The sequence below is a fragment of the Sinohyriopsis cumingii genome, chromosome 17 (genome assembly GCF_028554795.1).
Source record: "Sinohyriopsis cumingii isolate HCF-2022 chromosome 17, ASM2855479v2, whole genome shotgun sequence".
NCBI classification, from domain to species: Eukaryota; Metazoa; Mollusca; class Bivalvia; order Unionida; family Unionidae; genus Sinohyriopsis; species Sinohyriopsis cumingii.
In genome coordinates, this window is record NC_142977.1 from 41,249,237 (window position 1) to 41,274,291 (window position 25,055).

General features: G+C 36.7%; 1 protein-coding gene across 1 annotated transcript; it reads left to right on the plus strand.

Annotated features, from left to right (window-relative positions):
• The first annotated feature begins 2,917 nt into the window (after positions 1–2,917).
• LOC149778485 (uncharacterized) lies at positions 2,918–12,973 on the plus strand. Its single transcript, XM_089938483.1, has 5 exons — positions 2,918–3,100; positions 4,855–4,986; positions 6,517–6,758; positions 10,862–11,027; positions 11,748–12,973. The coding sequence occupies exons 2-5, from the start codon at positions 4,866–4,868 to the stop codon at positions 12,200–12,202; spliced, it is 984 nt and encodes a 327-aa protein (XP_089794609.1). The 5' UTR covers positions 2,918–3,100; positions 4,855–4,865; the 3' UTR covers positions 12,203–12,973.
• The last annotated feature ends 12,082 nt before the right edge of the window (positions 12,974–25,055 follow it).

Genomic DNA, 25,055 nt, shown 5'->3' on the forward strand with positions numbered 1-25,055 from the left:
GAATAGTACTTTTCAGGGTTGACTAAGGGTGGTGAACTTTGTTTAGAGGGTTCGGATTCTGGTTCACTCATGTCCTCTTCAAAATCACTGGCATGAATTTGTGCCAAGACTTCAGCCCTGGTACGAGGCGATAGATCACGTTTCTGCCTCTTACTTTCTTCTTCTTTCTTCTCGAATGAATAGGATCGTTTCATCTTGAGTGAAAAACGTCAAATGACTAAAGTTTAAACACCATGGGCTAATTTATAGTCATGGCAGACCAGCGTATATAAAAGGGTGTGTGTCTTGTCCTTTCACTATTCATTTCACTCTCTAACCGAGCACAATGATGGAAGAGTCTAGCCAAATCGAACGTTTCATCAGAGCTTTGCGAGGGGTCATTAGAAAATTCTCTTCAGACCATCCGACGGACTACTCTCCTTCCTTTCGAGATAAAAGTCAAGATACTTGCTATATCTGTCAGAAGAAAGGGCATTGGTCTTCAGAGTGTCCAGACCATCAAAAAAGAAAAAAAGGGGCTAGAAAAGACAAAAGTCAAGATACCTGTTATTATTGTCAAGAAAAAGGACATTGGTCTCCAGATTGCCCAAAAAAGAAACAAAAGGAGTCAGAAGAAGAGAGGGATTCTTCAGAGGAAGAAGAGAGGGATTCTTCAGAGGAAGAAGAGGAAGAAAGAAGACAATTCTATTTACAAGAGGCAAAGAAAAAGAAACAGGAGAAGAAAAGAAGGGAAGAAAGTGAGGAGGAAGAAGAGGAAAAACCTGTGACGGTGAGGAAATTGAAAAAACAGAGAGACTAAACAATGAGACAGAAGAAGTGTATGAACTTTTTAAAGTGCTCTGTTGTGAATTGTGAATTGGATTGTTAATATTTATAAAGAATACATTAATTATATAAGGTAAGTGTCTTTGAGTTTTGATTTTAAAATATGAAGCTACACTCACGCACTCATATACACGTACTATAAGGGGTAAAATGTTTTTTTTTTTGAGTTATTGGCAATTGAAAGTGTATCTCTTTTCGAGAGACGTGGGTGGCCCTGAAAAGGGCCTTTTTTGGTGAAGGGGTGAGTTTAAGCAATCAACTTTAACTGCCTTAAGCCTTTGCCACGGCCAAGGCCTACTTCTGGACTGCGTAATGTTGATGATGATGATGATTTGGTTGAAACCACTAAGGGTGGTACGACAGGCTTAGTCACAGGGTTGACGTGTTTAGCTCGGGAAGGTCGTATTCTCTTCGGTCGTGATAAAGAAGTCTGATACATTTGTTTCAGACTTCTTAACTCCGCTAAAATGTCTAACAGTACCGTGACCGTTTGATTTTCACCCTCTTGTTTCTTTGCTGCTACTTCTTGTTGTTGTTGTTTTTTTCTTACCTCTTCTTCTTGTTGCTGTTGCTGTAGGAGAAAAGCTTGTTCCGCTTCCTTTTGTCGTTGCATAAATTTCTCCAATTCTTCTTTCTGTCTCTGTCTAAAATTCTCCACTTGCGGTAATGAAGAAGGTAACGAAGGTTCCGGAACAAATTCTTGCGAGGTAAGAAAATCCACAAAATCCCAATGTACCTCTTCTGAAAGTAAGTCCGGTTTCCCTTGGGCAGTCTCCCCTGCTGGTGCACCCCAATGGATCGTTTTCTGAGTTTCCGTCATGTTGAATCACTGTCGCATAGATTGACTGCACACAAGCGCTAACGAATCTATATAGACCACGTGACGTCACAGACTGCTCTCTTCGGATTGGATGCGAGCTGACTGAATTTTGTAACGCGTGTTCGGATTGGTGAATGAATTCAATCCGTTTCAATCCTTCCTGTACCTATAAATAAGCGCAGTTCACTGCATTGATTCACCTGTTCTGGTCGCCTCAAGATGTGGACCACAGTTGAATCATCCACCCTTGTGTCTTCAATGATGTGTAAGACGGACATGCTAATCTATGTCCGATCCAAGTGGACCGTTGTCCACAGGACAGACACCAGTCTCTGGATACGTAGGATCTACGTAGAAAGACAAGGATGCCTCAAAAGAGTGCTGATTTACGGTCCTACAGTGAGGCGCAGCCTAAGGACAAGAAGAAGACCAATGATGTGCCCTTTATGTTAATGGATACATTAACATAAACCCAAAGGCCCTTTTCAGGGCCACTCATAGGTCTCGAAAAGAGATTGACTTTCCATTGCCTACCCTTTTTTTAAAAAAATTTTTTATTTAAAAATCCCATGTTCAATTCCCCTTGTCCCTAAAGTAGTTTTTTTCTCCCATGTTAAATTCCCCTTGTCCCTAAACAAGCCCAAAATCTATTCCCATGTTCAATTCCCCTTGTCCCTAAACAAGCCCAAACTCTATTCCCATGTTAAATTCCATTGTCCCTATAGTGGCCCAGGGTTTTTCTCCATGTTAAATTTACATAGTTCCTATAGTGGCCCGGGGGGGGGGGGGGTCTGTAATGCTAATTCCCATTGTCCCTATGGTGGCCCCATTCACTACTTGTGATACAGTCTAAATATTTACTGTGCATATATTCCAAATGTTTACCCATGTAAATGACTAAACTCGTCCTTGTAGGTGCAAAACTCATATTGGTGTATATAAATAAGAAAATTAAAACAATACTTTTAAGCTTGGCGATATCTTTACAAACTGGGAACGATTTTCTGTTTTGAGACAGAAACTAAAGTTCAAGCTGAAAACGCCAAAAGCACAAATGATAATGAAGATGCACATGTCATCAAAGTTTGGCAGTTAAGTAAATCAAAAAAATTTGAAGGTTCTGTGATTCAAGCATTATTCTGATCAACGTTAGTGGTTGTTGAAGTTCGAAGGCTTTAAGATTGACCTTTAGTTTCTTGCTCTGAATATATCGACAATACAGGCTCTGGATTTATCAAGAAAAAAATGAAATGATTTCCTTTCCAGGTTTGCCACAGGACGAAAGTATAAAGCAGTCGGGTGATAACAGTTATTACAAGTGGATCATCGTTGGAAGCGTCCTTGGTTTCACGATTTTGTTGGCCCTTGCAATCTTTCTAATTTATTGCTATTGTTCTTGGTGGCCGAAAAACAAACGAAATAGACGTATACGAACGAAAATCCATCTCTGGAAATGTATGTCAGTCAACCGATATGTTTATGTCCATCATTTTGTTAGGAGTGTTATTTCTTAGATTACTTATTAATATGATGCAGTTATTAAGTGAAAGAGGTGATTAACTCTCAAGAGTTTTGACTCAGCCATGATTACATTTGTAAAACATTCTGTTGAGTTGTTGTAAAAACGTCTCATGCAGCTGCTACAAATAATCGATACTCAAACATTTGTCACCTTCAGTGAAATTACCAATTTTGCGACTACAGGTTCTATAATTAATTGATTTTATTTGAAGTACATGTTTGCATCAATTTCCCTGTTTCGATCATCAGACTACTTGACAATTATCACCGGTGTTAGCAAGACCTCAGGTGGATCAGTTAAAATTAATCGATTATTAATCGATCAATAATCGGTCTAAAGAGGCTGTTTATCGATCATAATATTATATTCGATTCTAAACACTGACTTCTCATATAAACGTCATGACACCATATTAATAAAATGTCTTCTATGGGAGATATTTCAAAAAGTAATTACAACAATCATACTTATAACGTCGGATTAGGTGTAAGTTATTCAGTAAACAAGAAACATGCAATACGAAGACGTTTGGATTGATCATTGAATCTCATTTTGATTTAAGAATGGAAAGTCTAAAAAAAATGTAAAATTTTCAAATCAATGTACAAGTTTTTCTTTTTTACATTTATAGTAGAGATTTGCAGTTCTCGATTTTTGAACATGCATAATTTATTGGAAGTATCTAAATAACAATCAAGGGTCAAGTTACCTGTAGATCTAACAGTTGTATTTACATACGATTCTTGGATCTTGACTTGGTAAGTTGTTTGGAAAGATCAAGCTGCAGACTTCATTCTTTAACATTAACATTTAAAGGACATGTCTTTCTAAGATAAATTGGAGTAAAGAGCGATTCTCGGGATTAATGCATTATCGGGACACCAAATATAGACTGATCCAGAAATTACATCCCTACCGTATCATGCTAATTTGTATTTGTCAGGTAAAATAAGCTGATGCAATTTGCTTTCCCTTGAAAGTTGTCATGGTGCCTAGAGTTCGTACTGAAGACATGAAGGCTTATTATAGCTGAGATAAAAGGGATACTAAACAAATATATACTTAGGCAAAAGTTCCTTTTAAATGTGGAGAAAGAAGACATGTTTTCATTCCAATCGTGATATGGTAATGAATTTGTAAATAAACGTAATAAACGGAAATTCGTATTATTATTTCTTGTTGCCGTTTTCAGGCTTAATCTTATTCACGTAAAGGTATTTAAGGCCATTTGCAGTGATGTTATTTATTGTCAAGCATTTTACTCTGTACTGTTGCTGTATCTATAGTTATTAAGCACACTTAAAGGGTGGCTGTTCATCTACAATGAATGTGTACATTGTTTTGCTCCGTACTCTTTGAGCTTTCCGCTTTTTAACAAAACATTCATCAGAAAATGCCCATCGATTTAGCTCCTTATATGTCAGGCACACGAGGGAGACTGTGTACTTGTACATATAATCAGCTAGAAATACCAAGACAAACAAATAAAAAATAATACCAAATTATGATGATAATGTCCAGAGCTCTAAAAAGCACATAAATAGCTGTAATTTTTTTTTGTGCATTAAGCAAAAGTTACGATTTTATATGTGATCTTTGATGATGATGATGATGATGATGATGATGATGATGATGACCACGACGACGATGAAGATCATAAGTGCTGCTATTATTATTATTATTATAGTTGAGCATCCCATGGCAGAGGCATCCATGTCAATCGACGCCCCGTCCACCATGATGCCAGTATTCGATCCGTATGAATCAGTACCAGAACTAGCTACGATAGACAAAGACCAACAACCTAATGGATCTGTTGGTAAGATCCTCTTCTTAGCAAAACAGACACAGAAATAAATTCACTGAAATATTCTTTATCCACCATCCATTGCTATCGAGTTTAAAAATGTAACATTGTTGTGGTAAGTCTGCAAAAGTATTGATATGTGCAATGAAACTGAAATTAAGATCTAACATGCAGCAACGAAAACATTCAGGATCCAGTTATCTTTGCAACTCTTTGTCAACTTTAATTCAATAGCCTATCAGAAGAAAACGTTGCATTCATTGCTAGAACGAGTTATTTTAAGGAACGATATATTGAGAATGACACCTTTTACTTCCAGAAGCATGAAAGATGTAAAAGTGCGTTTGTGTGAATCTGGGTTTTTAACGTAGCTTTAGCATTTTTTCAGTCATATCGCAATGATGTCTGCAGTGTGACAGCTTTATGGTGATGACTAGCACTGGGACATTATTCCACGACATGTATCATGACGTACCACCCAGTCACGTTATCCTGACACCAGGCCGACTAGTCCTAGCACTAACCTCTTAATGCTGAGCGCCTAGCGAGGTAGCTGCTAGTACCATTTGTATAGGCTTTTGTGGTCTGACTCTGCCGGGGCTCGAACCCGCGGCCTCCCGCATGCGAGGTGGACGCTCTAACCAATAGGCCACCAAAGGTCGAAAAAAGATGTAAAATGTTTGATGAATAAAAGGTCAACAGAACATAACCTCGTGCCAGGCCCATCATAATCCACTTATTATAAGTAGATATTGATTTTAATCCATTTGTTTCTATGCGTTAGTAGATAAAAATCTGGCAAGGACATTTGGTTTCGCTATGGAGGTCCTCAATATAGCCTTTAAGTTCAAGCTTGAGATCTTGGACCGTATACATGATGATGAATTTACTCTTGTTATCTCACTTGTCATTCTCTGAGTTTCCTGAGAATAATCTCTGGTCCTGATTTCTATTTTAATTGCTTCAATTAGTTATATTTTATCATTAAAAATCTATAATTTAATGAAATGTCTACTAGCTGTGGATCATCATTGAACCACTAAAATCAAAGTACTGAACAAAGTTAAATGCAAAGTGTTATGATTCATAAATTGTATGCAAAACTTGGATAGTGTATAATCTTGCGTTTTATAACGTCTAATAAATGTATTCTACATTATTGCACGTTTTAATGCCTGTGAAAATTTAAACGATGGTAGTCTAGAAGAATGATTTTTGTCCGCATGTTCCTGTATAGTTGGTAGTCATGTGGAGTTGAGAAAACTTAATAGCAGAAGATTGGCCACTGTAAATTCGACGTAAATATATTATATATACTACAAATCATATGACCCCAAGATACTATTTTGCAACGTTCTGTGCCCGACATGAATGAATAAACTCGTAAATACATTTCATCTGATAAGAGATAAATCGATATTTATGCCGTTGAAAATATTTATTTATTGGTAGTGTCTAAACTATGCATCCGTTATATGTTTACAAATTGAACGAAAAGGGTTCTGGAAAAAAAAAACTTTTATTGATTCGATCCTTTCATAGCTGCAACTTTCAACCCACTGAGAGAGTCGTCAATGATCCTTAACCTGAAAGAGGAAGCCAGAAGGGCACGGATTCGAGTTAAGAACAAAAACCTTCGAAGTGACAGTCATCTTGCAAACGGAGGATCCTTTGGACAGAGAGCGGCGATCCTTGCTCATCTGGAAGCGGGCTCTGTTTTGGGGTCTAGTTTGGAAGACACCATGCTCAGCGATAGATTATTTTCATCACCATCTAATTCTGTGGTAAGTATTTGATGCTTTAAATTAAGCCAAGTTGACACTAGTGCTACATCCTGGGCGAGCTTTGTTATGAAAGCATGACTTCTTTACTTCAGCTCTATAATTTATAAGTAATGAAAATTTATATATTTTGATACGCTTGACATTTAATTTAGAGTTGCCTCAGACATGCCTAGTTTATTTGTTGGACATCTGCTTATGACCATTTTTTCTAATTCGCACTATTAGAAGTGATTATCGTATGTACTCGCTTATAAGTAGAGTCAAATGCACAGACCCATAGCTGGGTCCATGTTGTTTGTTTGGAGTAATCGGTAGAAGAAACAACATAGACCCTGTTTTACCGACGTATTATGCCACGACAGCTGATGGTGTATAATGTTAGGACATTGGTATATATAATTTATATTATGTGACTCTTTGGTGAATTTCGTTGCAGATATCTATTGTAATACAAATGGACGCGGAAGCAAAATATATATATCACCTGATGCAAATTCTCCCAATATTTCAATTGATTCATAACGCACGTCTATTTATTTTTCAGATGCTAAATTAACTGATAACAGTGCTGGTTCTTACTCAACAAATGCACAAAAATATTGAAGTAAACCTAGATTATACAGCTTATGCATTACCTGACGATAAATAGTATCATGTGCATGTAATTATATATTGCCTTAATTTATGTAAATTTCCCGGCACGTTTGGGACAGGCATCTGAAATTACCTAAGATAAAATGAACTTTCTGCCCCGCATCTCTATATTACCTGATGACAAAATCTCATCACCTGACATCCAGTTGTATTGCGTAGTAAATTATTTGCAAGCTGCTCTTTCATTGGATTATTGTTTTAGCTTTAGAACCTTATTCATTAAAACTACAGTATGCATATTGCATTTTTACTGAAAATATAACAGACAATATTAATCGAAAGGAAATGGTAAATTTTGTTATGAACAATTTTCGTTTGAACATGCACCTCGATGATCATTCCGAACTTGAAGGAAGTATATTTTAATAAAAGTGTGTGATTATTTACCGGTTCCTAATAAATGGGACGGGAACCATTCCGGTATTGTTGTAAGCATAGTTTCAGAATACAACACCAATATTTATTAACAAAGCTATATACGGGGCCTGAGGCTTGAATTCAAAGAGATGTCGATACCTGATTCTTACAGTAATATTGTGCTTATCGTCACTGTATCCACGAATGTTACGGTACAGGAAGTTATTTTCTGTTTAAGGGAGCATAAATGGTGATATTATCAATCGCAAGCTATGTCAGGATTTTACAGAAAGATGTATTAAAAAGTACGACACCATGCGTTAGTTTTGCAGGGAATAGAGCTGTATTATAACATATTCCCCCAGGCTCCTCTTTAACCGGAAATGCGTGTCAGTTCGCAACCTCGAGCAGCTGGTAACTGTAGCAACCACAGGAGTCTGGCGTTTTATCAATAATGTATGAAGAAATCAGTGACAACACGATATCACCTTTTCTGTACAATGAAAATATACATATATTTATAGTACAAATAAGGTGATTTAGTGTAAGGTACTTTATTGATAAAACGTGAGACTCCTGTGCCTGTGAAAGCAGTTGTATACTCACTGAATAATAAATATCGTTGCTACTGCTACTAGCTCAGTTTGTTTTTAATGCTACAATACAGTATGAAGCTTGATTGATACAATTTTGGTATGCAGTCAATGCAGTAGTAAAAAGATTAATATAAATCTTAACGTATATCTCCCACAGATGTGATGTGATTGTTTTCTGTTGGAAGAAATAAGACCCCCCCCCCCAATCTATAATATTTTAGTGTTATTACCTTTTAAAGATTTGTTAGGCTAGTCACAGCTCAATCCCCCTGCAAAAGCATAATCATTTGTTTGTGAGTGAATCATTATTTTATTATTTTTAAAAATGTTAATATTGTTATAGCACAAAAGGTATCAGCCTATTACAACTATGCAATAAAACAACAAAATAATAATAAAAAAATATATACAGATCTGTATGGAACTTTTCATAGGAAATATTAGAGAAAAATATATTTTATGTGAACCTGCAGTCATAAAACAATATTTTAGATGAATTAATCTCAAAAGTATTTCTTGCACAAGTAGGCATTTATAAATAACAAATACCTGGATTATCTTGGTACATTGTCTTTTTATATTTATTTGAAAAATTAAGGTAGGTCCATGTTACCATCTCTTTAGTTTTTCCTTTTCTTTTTCTAATGACCAAAACACAAATAAGGACAAGTTTTGCATATAATTTGGCTTTTTGATTAGACACACATTCATAACTGCAAATGCTGTGTAATTAAAACTGAAAATTATGGATGGGCCGTGGCAAATTTCCCAAACGTGTACTTATATATACCACATGCATTTGCAAATTATGCCTCAGGAACAGTCTGGCTATATTCATTGGTGACTGCTTGAGGAATTGAGGAATTAACCCCAAATAACACTCCATTACCTAATTGGCATTCATTAAATACACTGTACAAAAAATGCTCACTATTTGGAGAAAAAAATTGCAGAGTTAATTGCACTTATTATGAGCAAATAACATGACAAGGGTTTTATTTTATTTGCTAATTTGTAATTTCTGATGCTTTTACCTTCACACAAATACCTTATTTATAAACTTGAGATGAATTTTAAATTTGGCCTGTTATCTCTAGATATTTGGAATATGAAATGAGGTTAATTCTCAATTCACTATAGGTGAACATGTGATTGACATTTGCAGGAAATTTAAATGCCTGGATGATGATATTATTCTTAGGTACCAAAGAAATTCATAATGCAATAAAACAACAATACACAAGCTAAACAGGGCTATGCATTTACGATACCTAAGAATTTAAAATTGTAATCTACCTATTGATTTGTATGAAGTGTTGGGATTTTGAAAACATGAAAATCATCGTGTACTTGCAATCTAAAGTTTGAAGAAATATTAACAAAATGCGAGAAAGCATGTCCATTTATATGCTTTACTCAGCTGTTGGGAGGGGATGAGGAATATAAATAAATAACGAATAAATATTTGATGATAAGGATTTGGACTAATCAAACAAAACGCATGACTACAGAAACTCGAAATGATCCTTATATTTTGGATCGTCACATCTCTTTGTCCTTACCTTCCAAAGGGAAATTTAATTACAGTAGCAAATAGAGTCTAAAGACTAGCTACAACGTTTACCTAGAAATGCATATCTGCTACATGTACCGATAAAGTTTAGGACTTCAAATCTTGCGCTTCTTATTAGGTTTATATCATTTAGCTATATATTACATGAATATCTCTTGACATATATAGTTTTACGTATTCTCATTGTAAGTAACTTCATCGGTTTTTAAGTTTCAGTCCTAAACAGAAGTGGACGCTTCTGCCTCATACCTCCCTTTTCATGTGTGCTTCTTTGTTCTAGGATACTAATATGTCAATTGCAATTTTGAAGACATTCGTATATAGTAATCTAATGTCAAATTAGACATATTGTCGAGGAGTAAGATATAGTAGAATACTGTTAAGATATGTATATTTCCTTGAGATAACGTATATGGTATACCAATTTCACTATATGTATATATTTCTAGAGATAGCATTCAATGTTTAGTGCACAAATCTTCTCAAGAATTTGCCGCCGCTATAAAGTGCCTTTTTCATAAGTTTTGTGAACGATGATGAAGAAAAAATGTACACTGTCCAGTACATGACGAGTTAGTTTCAAATGACAAGAACAAAAATTAGACAACTAACTTGAATCAAACGGTAAGAGATAGTAATATCCTTCAATATGACATTGAGCGGTGAACAAATCAAAACGTCAATAAAAAATTATATTAGAAAGATGTATATATATATATATATATATATATATATATATATATATATATATATATATATATATATATAATTTCCAGCACTGATTTCTCAAGAAGGATTAGGGCAATTAGCCCTAAGCAGGTGAACCTATATTAATTAATTTTCTTGAAAGTGCAGTCTCTATGAGGTTTTTCTATTTCTAAATGTTTTACTAACATGAAAAATAATTTATGCATAATTTCAAGGCCAATAGTACTCCAGGACTATCAGCAATAGCGATGCAGATACCGGAACGGCCACCTGTAACCTCAGTGGACTTACTGGGTGAAACATCGCCAAAGAATGCAACGGATAAAAAGAGCTTCTTTGAGTACACGCCTAGAAGCAAGACAACGCTTGTGCCAAAGAAAAGTAATGAAAAATATAAGAGATTTAATAATTTCTGGTATCACAAGAATAAAAATAAGAATTAAACATATCCATCAACTCTGTGGATGGCAAATCTAGGCAAATTTATGTTGATAACCTTTGACAAATTTCTTTGACTAGCGTAAAGTGGATTCAGTCCATAAATAATCCAATAAAATGTTTAATGTTCAAAGCAAGTTACCTTCGGGAAGAAACATACGTGGGTTATTTTAATCAATCGGATTAAAATTATTACAACATCCGGTCCTAAACATTTGCTATATTCTAATAAGTTTGACGGGTTCGTCAAGTATTTAACCTTTGACATATTTATTAAGGACCAGTTTCAATGAGCACAATTTAAGGTATCGTTTAAACATTTTTCTCTCTGTATATTTAAATTTATTTGTAATATTCAAAACGTTTTAAAATGCTTTACATGAATGCAGTGGGTGCCAGACAAAACTGTGTATACCATATATCTCGCTTACACTCCATTCTTTTGTTTCTTACGCCATCGACATTTCATACAATGTCGCAACTTTCCGTGATTACTTTTCTCGGCATGAATTTCAGAATGAGATGTTATACTTATTACACTGCCTTCTTATGTATCACTTGCATAACAAAACTCTTCAACCATGACAAATTTAAAAACGAATTTAATAATTAAAGATTTAAAGTTGTATAATTTTCAATCTAAGATTTATTTTTCCTTAACAGATCAAGTCCATTCCGCAGAGGCGGAACTTCACAATCATGAGCCGTTATCCAGTAAAAATCCAGGACAGAACAAAGTCGACAAGACTTCCTCACCGCGCGGGAAAGGTTCTGCATCGATATCATCGCAAGGGAAGTCACCGTTGGACGTGATAACCGAGTCTAAAAATATGCCCAGAACTTCAACAAGGAACAGTTTCAGGGAATCTGAACTGAATATGAGCAGAGTTTCCTCGGCCATGGGAAGAGAAAGGATACGAATGTCTACAAAAGACGATCCAAGTAATGCCAAAAGTTCTGAGCTAAGGATATCTTCGCCGTTTAGTGAAACTGACAATATTAATGAAAGAAAAAGTAGCGTCGTCAGCGCTGGATCGAAGCTCAGCAACTATTTCTCCAAATCTATGACACGTTTGACCCACAAGAGGGTCAAATTAAACAGACTTGATGCGACATGAAGTGTGTTTCTGAATTTAGCTAATTTTAGAAATGGGGTCTGGAAACCACAATAAAAGTTTAAGATTGTGTTTCTACGTTCATAGAACCAAAAGTTTCTTTTCATAGACTAAGATGTTTTTATTTTGCCTACTCCCCCACCCCTTCGAAGGAAAGAAAAATTGCCTTAAAAGTGTATACATTTAAGCATGTGCTAAAGACCACTTCTTGTAACAGATCACGTGTCTTCATGGACACGCTTGGAATTCTCGTAGGTGCTAGTTCAAGTAATTTTCAGCTTTATTTATAGAAATTATTTTATTTTAGTGCAATTGTTATAAAATACACACATTGAAAAGTGTTTGCGGCCACATCAACAGTGCAAAATTCAAGCTCAACGAAATGTTAACGACCATATCTGAGTGGTATTAGGGATTTAGGTCTGAAGCCATCAAAGTTAGATTCAAGCATGGCCGTGATGTGTTTGAAGAGAAAAAAATAAAAATATAATGTCACTAGATCCATATGAAGCCAGTAGATCGCGAACCACCTAAAAGAAACATTTTTGTAAAGTTTATGTATTAACTGCCTGCGACAATCTTATGTATGCATTAGAATGTCAGTATACCTGTAAAATCTTTCCACTCTTTAAGTTATATATAATCTTGGTTAAGGTGTCCACGTTACACAATTAAGTCTCTTGTACTTTTGTTTTTTGAATGTCAATCAATATGTGTGTTGTGAATAAAAAAGTTGTCGCATATTGCTCTATAAATACAACTGAAAAGAATATAGTTAATGTGTCACATGCGTTTTGCCCTTATTATGCATCATTTGTGTCTTGGGTGGGATAGTGTTAATGTTAACGTAAGAATAGCTCTTGGAAACTTGATCATTCCGACAGCTCAAAAATGAGTCATTAACATTTTAAAGAAATGAAGCGTACTTACTTTTATGTTTTAAAATGGGATCTGTATTATATATTAGAAAATGCAATGTGCATGTTGCAAATTGTTTTGAACTCAGAGTTGAGAAATGAAGAGATTTTTTTTCAGATATAAAAGTGAAACTACCATCCGTGGCCCTGTTTTGTTTAGGGATGACACTGGTATTCGTGACCATAATCTTCAACTATATAAAGCGGAATCCAAAAGCATTTTACTCGCCATCAGAAGGACGCGGGTTCGATTCCTACCACAGAATCTGCTAATAAAGTGTCCTTAAGCAAAGCATTTTCTTTGCTTCTTTAGGGACAATATGATTTTTAAAGTGCTGTGTCATATTCAAGGGACATGTAGATTTACATCAATGGCAAGGGTGAAATAAATGTTCATGTAATAATTGATTTTCCATCTACCGATCCATATCTAACAGAGAATAAGTTGATGTTAATTTAAAAACGAAGGCGCGGTTAAAAACGTTTTACCACGATCGCAGCCAATCAGTAGACAGAATACGGCACAATAATTTCATAGATTAATTTTGACCAATCAAAATCACATAAAATGATATGTACACACGTTATAATATAAAAAATACGAAACTGCATATACTATAGGCAAAGTGTACCGACTATATGATAAACGAAATTATTAACTTAAATACAGAAGAAATAATTGATCAATACTTCGTTTGTAGACTGCAATCTTTCCAATTGCACCGGATCTTTGAGAGGCGGGTTTTGTCAAGGGAAAATTATAAAGAATACAAATACAAACATGACCATGCACGGTGCAGCAAGTCTGGAAAACTGGATGAGCGCTTTCGAGATCAACGGCCCTTATTAAAGCCGGACGAGACAAAGAGATCATAATTACAAACACAAAAGTATAAACATAATATCGATTGTATTTACCGGTACGTACTTTGCGTTATTAAAACCAAACTAAAAGAATATAATCATAACTTATCCTAAAATGCAGAAAGGTAATTTTGGAACTAGTTCCATTTTAGGAAATAGTTATTAACATTTTTTTAGTTTTAATTTCCCCCCACGTGACCCTCTTAAGTTACGGAAACAAAGGATGCAAAACATGTTATAGAAATGATGCCGTGCACCCAAAATTGCAGATATTGTATTTTTGCAATAAATAATAAAGAAAACGCCCTTCCGAAATTAAGAATGAGATGATCTGCACAAACACCTACCTTCCTTGGGCTTTTGTGTAGCTATTGGTTTCTACATGTTTTGAACTTAATTTTACTTGCACCGTATAGCCATTTTTGTGTCAAAGTGCCAGTACACGTTTCTATATATTTGTAAATAATCTCATTCTTAATTTTTGCAATCACGTGAAAAACCCAATTCCATTTTCATGTTTACCTTTAGTTGGAATGGTTTATGTAGGGCTTTCGCGACATTCTTAGTTTAAGTAATATGATAATAGAGGCTTTTACTTACAATTTGTAATTAAACGGTTTTGTGACACCGCAAGAACTTCTGAATAAGTACGTATTCTCGAACGCATCCGTAACGAGACTAGTTTACTAGCACCGCCAGTCACACAGGTTACTATTGATATAGCTCCAGCAACAATTACAAACCGGGATGCCTATAATAGTTAAAGTAGTTGTGGTTGCCGTGGCGATTCAACAAATAGCATTCACATCCACAGGTGCGTTTGTATTTCACCAGTAGCGCGGTTGTTATGGTGATTTCATCTCTCAGCCGTTGATCCGCTTCCATTATGTCCTCGTGTTGGTAACACTGAGGGTTTATTATAGTTATTCAATTAATAAAGTAATCGCGTAGTAGAATTTTTCGACAGACGGCACAAATGTCATACGATTATATAAAATCTCTGTTTAAGAAATATTAAAGTATGCGTTCCGTGGATCTGGCACTAAATTCATATAGAAACAAACCAATGACTCAAATGAATTGTCTGAAACCATTAAGCTCGTCTTTACAAAAAATCTGCTACATCGACAAGTGTGTTCTTATTGAATAACAGCCGCGATGTTCTCGTCTTGGTTGCATCAATATTGGTTTAACATTATCTTCGGGGAATGCCGCGTAATTGTTATTGAAACAACTAGCCCGTGTTTTCAAACATAGAAATAATATTCAGATATATCAGCAGTATGTCACCACTGGGATGAAACTCATCACTATTTACATATATTACAGTAAATATTTCAGAATTTACTCTATCAACAATCTTTAGATATTTAATTATCAATTTAGCACCAGCCATGATCTTAATATAACTAAATCTATATCCACGTTTTATTCGTTTCACAGCATTATCATTATCGATGAGTTCTTGCATCAGTTTAGTTCGGTTTCCATTCATGATAGTGTCTCCACTAATTTCATACTCAGACTTTTTAACTTTCGATACCACATTTGTGTCTACGTGTACTTAGATAATTAACGTCACAAAAGAGTGTCTGATTCCTCCGATTTCATTGATTTCGGCCAGTTGCTTCATAACAGCACGGAGCAACTTAAACCAACTTCAATGTCCACGTTAAATGTTCGCAGTTTTCTAGTTCGGTCTTCAAAAATCACAAGCTTCAGCGGGTTAACTTCAACAACATTCTTGCAGGCCCTGTTGTCAGACGGATGAGAATTAGAGATGTGTGTTGAAATAGAAGTTATATTTCCCCTTCCCGGTTTGGCATCCTAGCATCGAAAGCATAAAAATGGAACTCTTGAAGGCTTTTATTTCGCTGAAAGATGCGCCCATGTCAAGCGCGGAATCGGATACATCGTAAAACCAGGTATTCGTTTACATCTATGGATTCGTCTAATACCGTTTAAGAGACAACGGTAATCCGCTCGCCGTTACCATATTTGCAATAATCTAGTCGGCTCTACGTTTTGAGCGGATTCATCGATGATTTTACTGATGTGGACTGTTCATGGTCTGGTAATCACCTTTGGATGTGCTTGATTGACTAATCGTCGTAGTCGATATCGAATCAATCGAACCGCGTGCAATCCTAGAGTTTTTAACCCGTCTGCAACAACGTTTTTGATGCCATCAGCGACTCGCATTGCAACCTGTTTAGTGAACGGTGCAGCGTGCGAAGACAATGCCGTCTTTGATGCGACTGAAATTAATCCCTGTATAATATTATTGAGACCAGTTCCGTAATATGTCGCGTAAACGGGTTTTCTCGCGTTAACAACACGCATGGGTGTTGCATGTCCAATACGACTGTCATTTTATTAAATATCACGTCGATCTCTAATGCACACTTGTATCGTCAAAGTCTCACCGCGTATGTAAGTCATGTGCCTCTCTAGGTTCACAAGAATATAACGAACGTTCGACAAGCAGATTATGTTGCATGGAAGATACAAGACGTTGGGAGTAATTGATATCAGATAAACAGGTTACTGAGTCAGGAAAACCCAAATAATAAAATTACTCGGCAGCCCTTGCGTTGTCAACACTGAATATTCATAACTGCTACTTTCGCAACATATAAGATTAACCTGAGTCGTGGTGGTGATCCTGAAAATATATGTTGCGATACTGTAATTGGTATCGTCTAGTCCTACATGCAGAATTCGTTGGTTCTCTGGAATCTTGTTAAGGAAGGTTGTCAGTGATGATTGTACAATATCATTCGATCGAGATGGCAGAGCTAAGTATAGGGACATGCACGCGTATATAGATTTTAGAGTCGTGCTTTATCACGAATATGAATGAACCTGCGTCAGATCTCTTCATCAATTGATTTAATCTCGAGCAAACCGGGTAAAAGACAACACATGACAGATGGCGCCACCGTCTGACGAAAACACGAGCGATTTATTTGTGGGAAGTCCACAAACGGTCGCGATCGAATATTATTCCAACTGCGTTAAACAAGCAAAGACGCTTCTGCGATCTCGTGTGTTTGGAATAGCCCGCAGTGATTAGTGTCGTAAAGACCACATGAGATTCTGGTTTCGTTAATGAGATTGTAATCACCGAGGTGAGGCTCAGGGTTGTGTTTGCAGCATTAATTTTGTGAAGAATCACATAAACAAATAATCATTGGGTTCGTTAAAAACATGGTCAATGTCTGCAACAAATTCATCCATCAATGCGCGAAATGTTCCTTGGTCCATGGTGTCATTGGCGAGTAACCTCAGCACAAATAGATGTCGCCTTGTTGGTGATGCTTTGTTTCCCGCACGAACTGATTCCACTGGCTATTCCAACCTGCCCACGAGCCCATATTCTCCTTTTGCACAGTCGCCGGTATATTTACCAGCGTATTCTTCTTATTCCACAAAGAATTGTACCCCTATTCGACTTTTATCATTTTTAATATTATAATTAAATTGCTTTCAAACTTTACCTGTTACAGAATAATTTTTAACCTTCTCCCGATGTGCCCACGTAACTCAATCGTTTTGCTTCGCCGGTTCCAGTGCTATTATATGGTCTCATTACATAATGTCTCTGGTCACGAGGTAAAGAAGCGATCTTCTTGCGGCCCAGATCGTTAAATTTATTGGATGGCGCCGTCCGTGACTTGCACTTAGTTGGTGCCGTTTCCTCGGGTCCACAGCCGCTTCTCGGCCCACATCCGCCTGTGGGCACGCATACATATGTTCAATGTCTTAGGTTCTAAACCGGACACACGATTGCCGCTTTCTTCATGTGTACCTCGATTTCGCGCATGCGTTTTTTTAGAGGTGGCAGCAGTTATTCTAAACCAGCTGTGAGGTCTTTTCGTTCAGCTTGTCGCGATGCAACCTTATCTCTGACGCGTTCACAGTAAATACGGATAAGTTTCAGTTGATCCAGGGACGCTTTATCGCGTCGGTTGGCTATGACGTTACTGGCTGTTCCGTTATGGACAACAACTATATTTGTTTAAACGAATACGATATTTGCCTGGTCCTTCAGTCATGTCAATAGTGAGGAAACTATGTGGGTATTGGCTGACCTCCGCGAACATATTCCAAAACTCATTCACGAGCAGTCAATGATACACCAAGTCAAATGAATGCTTGCGAGTCCATTCGCTTTAATGCCACGAAATATCATTTCATATTATATTGTGGTGAATCACTTTAGGCACGTTTGTATATCGCTGTGTTATAAAGATCTCTTCTGTGTTTATGTGTCGGCCACATAATATTAACTCAAGGAGGTTCCTTTAACATAACATGATTATCATCACTCGGATCAAAGCTGTCAATGGCATCGATTGTGGTAAAAGAAATGAAGCGTGGATGATTTGTTTTTTGGTGACGATTGAAGCACTGCCGTAAAATCTCTGATTATATGGTAACAAGGTTGATCGTCCGCTTACGTAGAAATTATGTACAAGCGATCTCGTGGTCAGCATCGCAATACCAGATTAACAACAATTGCAGTTTTCATAATTCAGCTGGGCCAATAACCTTCGAGCGAACTGAATATAGAAACATGTCGCAGTGCCTTCATTGTTTGGGCTTTGCGTGCGCAGAGAAGCCAATAACGGCTAAAGCATGATTGATTTCTCTCTTTTATGATGCCATGTTAAATATAACTTGGTTTAAAATACAACCATGCCTTTAATTCAATGCGGGTTCCAACACGCAATGTTACGGCTAAGATCACTGAGACTTATGTTCGACTTGGAGCCAGAAAGTTCACGCCTGTCTGACACGGTGAACGATGATTTAGAAAACGAAACAAACTTAGCGGTGATGTCTCCGCTGAGATAGCGAAGTTTCAAGGAGCATCGTGAAGAAATTACTATGGTGGAAAGCACATCCCTAGATAAGTTGCTGTGAACCTGGTGCACGGCTCAACATACGACTTGATTATAAAAGCCAACTGAAGCCCGGAGAAGTATCGACCTTAAATGCTACCGATATGATCTCGATTCTAAATCAAGTAGTTTCCCTGCGTTTCACGTGCCGATAAACATCGTATACATAACTTGAACGCGATAAATCCTACAGCCAGAAGAAATGACAGATTGATCATCAAGGAGGTGTGAAGGGTTAGACTGCTTTTGGTGGTCTCCAGATCGACACTTGGATGAAGAGAACATTACTATAGTAAATATTGATAGCGTAGTTTATGAGCGTACTTTATGCAAAAACTAATACAGTCACCGCGATTACTGAGGCGTGAAGCTGCTGTTGAAAGGCTAACGAGCACAGCATATGTCGACCATGGGGCAACTAGGACACGGTTGGCCAAATTTACCTACCTACACCAAATAAAATTTCCCGTTGATGGCTTTAGTTAAAAACATCTTACGAAGTTCATTTGGTTGATATTTTGTTTCTTCCTCATGATCAGCTACGTGAATGACACAGTTGCTTGCACACATACCAGTACGCGTTAATTATTATAGGTGTTGCTAGTGAAGTCAAAGAAGTGAAGCCGTTCAGGTCGAAAGGTTCAGCAAGTGTCGCGGGTGTGCTTACTTTTATATACACACTTAGAACTTTAACAAGGCTGTTGCAAAAGGATCCAGATAAAGATTTTCTAGGAGCCGTTGCTACATTATTAGTTAAAGATAATGTGCGGGTTGGTGTTGGACATGTTAATATAAATCAAACGATTTAACCGTACATTTGTGGAACGATTACTGGGTCATCAGTACACGCATAAATGATCGCGAGTGAGTAGCACGACTTCCATCAGTCATGTAAGCACTGAATAATGAAACAACAATTACAATTTCATTAAAACTTGCCTAGGCGATTCGACAGAAGACTAGCCATTAAATACGAAACGATCTCACAGCCACTGCATTTAAACGTACTCGGAAACTGTTTCGTTCTATCTATATCAACCATGGTACTACTAACCCGGAATGGTCTGTTGATGTACATATTATCTCAGACCGTAGTGATACCCCAAGGCAAACACCAAGTTATCTTTTGGCGCATGCGGTCAAAATATCAGAGGTTCGTCAACGGGAGGCAACGTTGAGTAGAGTATTAATGCGAGATATTTTTAAGTCGTCCCCTCAGGAATAGAACTATCACTAATATTCATTCTGAAATCTTCAGGTGATTTACAATCGCGTCGTGCACGTGCTTGCACTTAGTAATTTCATCACCATATCCACCATTTTTTGTTAAGCGGAGACAAACTTAATTTAGAGCAACGATACACGTCATTTAAGGTATTTTTACCTGACCTAATTCGCTGTGTGTGCGACTTCACGTCGCTCGCGAAAACATTCCACATGTATATCATGCCAAAGATTATTTTGTACAATCACACGTGAATCTCATTTCGCATTCTTAATGTTTTTGGAGCCACCAAGAACGATGAAATACATTTTTGGGCACAGCATCAGGTTTACGCGAGCACATATCTTTGAATTTGCCAAAAATTATTTTATATTGATTTCTAAACAGTCAATGACCTTTTCATACTCGCTGATGTCCCATTCAGCGACTCCTCACCCGTTACAGCGTACATACCATTGGTGGTAATATGCACGAACAACGAGTCTGTGTTCATGCATAGCATCTTGATATTGCCACCGTGCCACGGTTTGATCTTGTTATGCGTCAACCTAAATAGGCATCGTTAGCTTCAGTTTCCATTTTTACACCGTGTTCGGAAATAAGGCCATCATCAATGATCTTTTGGGACTCGAATTCTCTGTCAGAAATTAGCCTTCGAAGCTTGTCTTGTTCAATATCACGGACAATGTCGACGGGAATTCGTTTCCAAAGAATTTGCATAGTTTTACCGAACACAGCATTGACCATGAGTTTGGAAAAATCTTTTTCTAACTCGTTGGTTGCTGCTGCACGTATTTCTGCATTCATTTGAATGTGCGGGATCATCCATGCACTCTGGCGAAACTTAATCATGTTTGATACTAGCTTAGAACAGTATGTATCCTTGCGTCCAGTGTCATTTATAATCTCACACAGAGACAACCAATCGCGAGGCACCAACAGCGCTTCCGGCTTTAGCGGATAATCATGGTGTCAGCTTTGAAACTCGTATGGATATTCCAGGTCGACTTCATATCATAAATATATCCAATATCACTAATATTGTCGAACTTGTGAATGTTTACGATCTCTAGATTGACCCACTAAAACCCGTTGACGATACCTAGTACGCTGGATTCAGATTGTATATATGCTTGGCTCTATCACGAAACTTCTCAAAGACATATGCGAGCCGAAGCAAATCTGATTATGTCACCAAGGTTTTGAAGACCAAACATGGACCCGACGTTGTTAGCATGTTCACGTTTGTTGGCAGAAATACTAACGTGAGACAATGATGGATGGAATCCCTCGATCGATGGTAAATGAGTTTCAGCATTAATTTCTCAGTCACTCATGTACTCGTAGAGGTAATTCATTTTCTAGCCATCAAGTTCAACTTATCAGGGTTAGCGGTACCATATTAACGCTATGAAGTACCATAGTGAATTTTGTTTTGTTTGGGTAAATTTGCAAGTATAGATTGCATGAGCTGTGTGAGGCTCCTATATACATGCCACGAATCGCGTACTTTGGTATCAGTGGAGCTAAAAGCGCGATCGCAGATTCAGCAATGAGTGTGCGCAGAAGACTCACAATGTTGTTACAAGTTATAAACACGTCCTTGAGGAGTTGTATCTAGTGAATTTCACCATAATCGCAAGACTTAAGAAACTCCTCAACCGAGTCCTGGCCATGACACAAAAGTTGTGACTCAGTTCGTCCGTTACATCTAACCATTGTACAAAATATCCGCAGGGGACTTATTCGTCTATTCGGGGTATATTTATTTGGCTGTTCGAAAGCGAAGCTTTCACTGGAACGTGCAATCATTTAGTGACCACTATGATGATGTACTTTCATGTTTTGTTGCATCGCAATAAATTTCAGACTGTTTTTAACAGGTGATATCATGATAATGCACGTCAGATTTTTACTAATTCCACCTTAGTAAAACATACGCTCATCAAGTAGCCACTGGGTACTAAGTACATGCACGTAACCTCTGCATGGAAATTTTCAACCCTCGTACTTAAGATGCCTGTATTTCATTCACGTAATATTTTTGTTCCTCACGTAATGGTATAGCGGATTTGTATTGTGCAACAATGACAATTCAATATTAAACTGCCTGTATGAATGTATAGATTCTTGAATGGGCTGCAGGCCATTGTTCCAAACAAATACGTTAACAGCGATGCCAGTATTAAGTTGTTCAAACTTACTTATGCCACTAATTTGTATGAGAATCTCAAGGTTACCAGACGTAAGTTCAACCAGGTGAGGTTTTATTTTTAAAAGCTGATCCTTGTTGTTGCTCTCGTGATGCAATGCAGACAAAAGCGCCCAATCAAGACATCGATTTTCAACATTTGTTAAACAATTAATCCGGTAAGCCACCGAATACATGCTGGTGATGAAATGTAACTCTACTCACGAATAGGATTTAACTGGGAAATATGCAGCAGAACTACCGCGCATCGGTCTGCAGTCCATCATGATGATGCATAGGTTACTTTTTTCAGGTTCTCAGGAATCTTTGAAAATGCTTTGTCTATTTCATTATTAATAATCTCAGTGTTTTCACAATTCAGTATAACACTAACACCTCTTTACTTCTTCGAATTTATGATTTTAAGGGCCTCGGTACATCACAATATCAAATAAACATGGGGAATAACTTTTCATGCACAACATCAAGTAATGATTTCTGACGCTTTTTGTTGTATTATGCACCACGTTTACGTCGTTGCTGTTCCAAGAAAATTCCTAAATCTTATGATGTATGAAGGAACTCGGATACGTATTTTAAAAATCATACTACGTTTGAGCATATATTACAAATTTGTATGACGAAATAGCGATTTAAAATTGTATGGAACATTAGAAACACGGCACTGGTTTGTTAATATGATGACAGCATTAGATATGGTCATAAATTCTTTCAAAATATTCAACGAAAATAAAACATCTCAAATTCGGGTTGTGCTTTTGAATCGGTATCTTTTAGATTATAACCATTATTGATTGACATCTGTTACACGTGAAGTTCGTATGGTCAGCTAATGTGTGTATCAATATAAATTACGACGGTTTGAATCCAACCCCCAAAAAGCACCTCGCATGTCAAATGGCAGACTAGAATGTCCCGTGGTAGTGCAAACAAAATTCGTCTCAAAGAATTATGCGTGCCATCTGACTTGTAATTGACATCAGCCTTTCATCCTCACATTTACCGTCGTTTGTTATGTACAACCATGTATTAATCTAGGTTTATATCTTCTACCCCATATGACTTTCTTCTTGAGCCCATTACAGGGGCTTAAGTGGGTGACTTTTCACACGTGGGCATGTATACGTGATGTTAGGACAAAGTCATGTGTGGTACAAGGCTTTAACCTAGATCAGTAAAAAAATACAAAAGATCATATTACTGTTTTCTTTCTTTGGAACAGAAAAGCAGCATACTTTAAATTTGTTGATCAAGCACCCCGGTATGAATTATGTTGTAATAACGTGCCATGGGATAACGTGCCATGGGATAACATGGGATATGGTGTAATAACGTGCCATGGGAGCACGATTTACATTTGCTGATACTAACCGTTGAATGAAAAACCTTACAGAATGTCTGAAAACTGTACAATTACGCTTAATACTGCACTTTGATAGATTACGATGAATACAGGATAAAGAAAATAGGAGAAATAAAGTTTTTTGAAAATATGGAACGAAAAAGCAGCTAGTTGTATATAATTAGGTGGATTCCCAAAGAATAAAACGTGCATAGTAATGCCGAAACAATGATTATATAGGACAGTTTTATTTTTGTTATTTGTTTACTTACTGGAAACGATTTTTTTTATTTTTTATTGGGCTTGAGGTATAAAAACTAATATTTGAAGAACTGTTCATAAAAGACACACAAACTTACAAAAGTGAAAGGGACGGACTAAAAACGAAAAGATCTGTGGACTTATTTAAAAATAATTTTAGTAAATATACTCCCACAAAGGGAGCACACCAAAAAAGGAATAGAAACATTTTGAAATGTAATCATTTTATACGTATAATTTAACATGGATATTGCAATATGTAATCATTCGATAGAGCTTACTATGGATATTGTGGCATGTAATTATTCAATACAGATTAATATAGATATTGTGGTATGCTATCATTCCATAGAGATAAATTAATAAGGATATCGTGATATGTAATCATTTGTACGGATTAATAGGGATATTTGTTACATAATCATTAAATACAGATACATTAATAGGGATATTATGATAAATAATTATTCAATGCAGATAAATTAATAAAGATGTTGTGATATGTAATCATTCAATATCGATTAATGGGATCTTGTGATATGTAATCATTCATTACAGGTAAATTAATATGGATATTCTGATATGTAACCATTCAATACAGATACGTTATTACGGATAATCTGATATGTAATCATTCAATACAGATTAATAGGGATATTGTGATATGCAATCATTCAATACAAATTAATAGGGATATTGTGATATGCAATCATTCAATACAAATTAATAGGGATATTGTGATATGCAATCATTCAATACAAATTAATAGGGATATTGTGATATGTAATCATTCAATACAAATTAATAGGGGTATTCTGATGTGTTTTTGTAGGGTTCAACGTTATTTAGGCTATACGTGGCGGCCAGTATAAATGGTGAAGGAAGAACCCTGAAAAACCCCGGAAAGAACCACCGACCCACGAGAAGCTACTGGCAAGCTTTCCCACATAACCGCATCGGCCGAATCCAGACTCGAACCCATGGAGACAGAGGTGAGATTGCAGTGATCTGTAACGGTGAGAGCTTTCGACCACTCGGCCACTCGGGGCCCCTTTATATGTAATCACTCAATAAAGATTAATATGCTTGCCATCATTATGATGCATTTGAAGGAATCTAGGACCATGA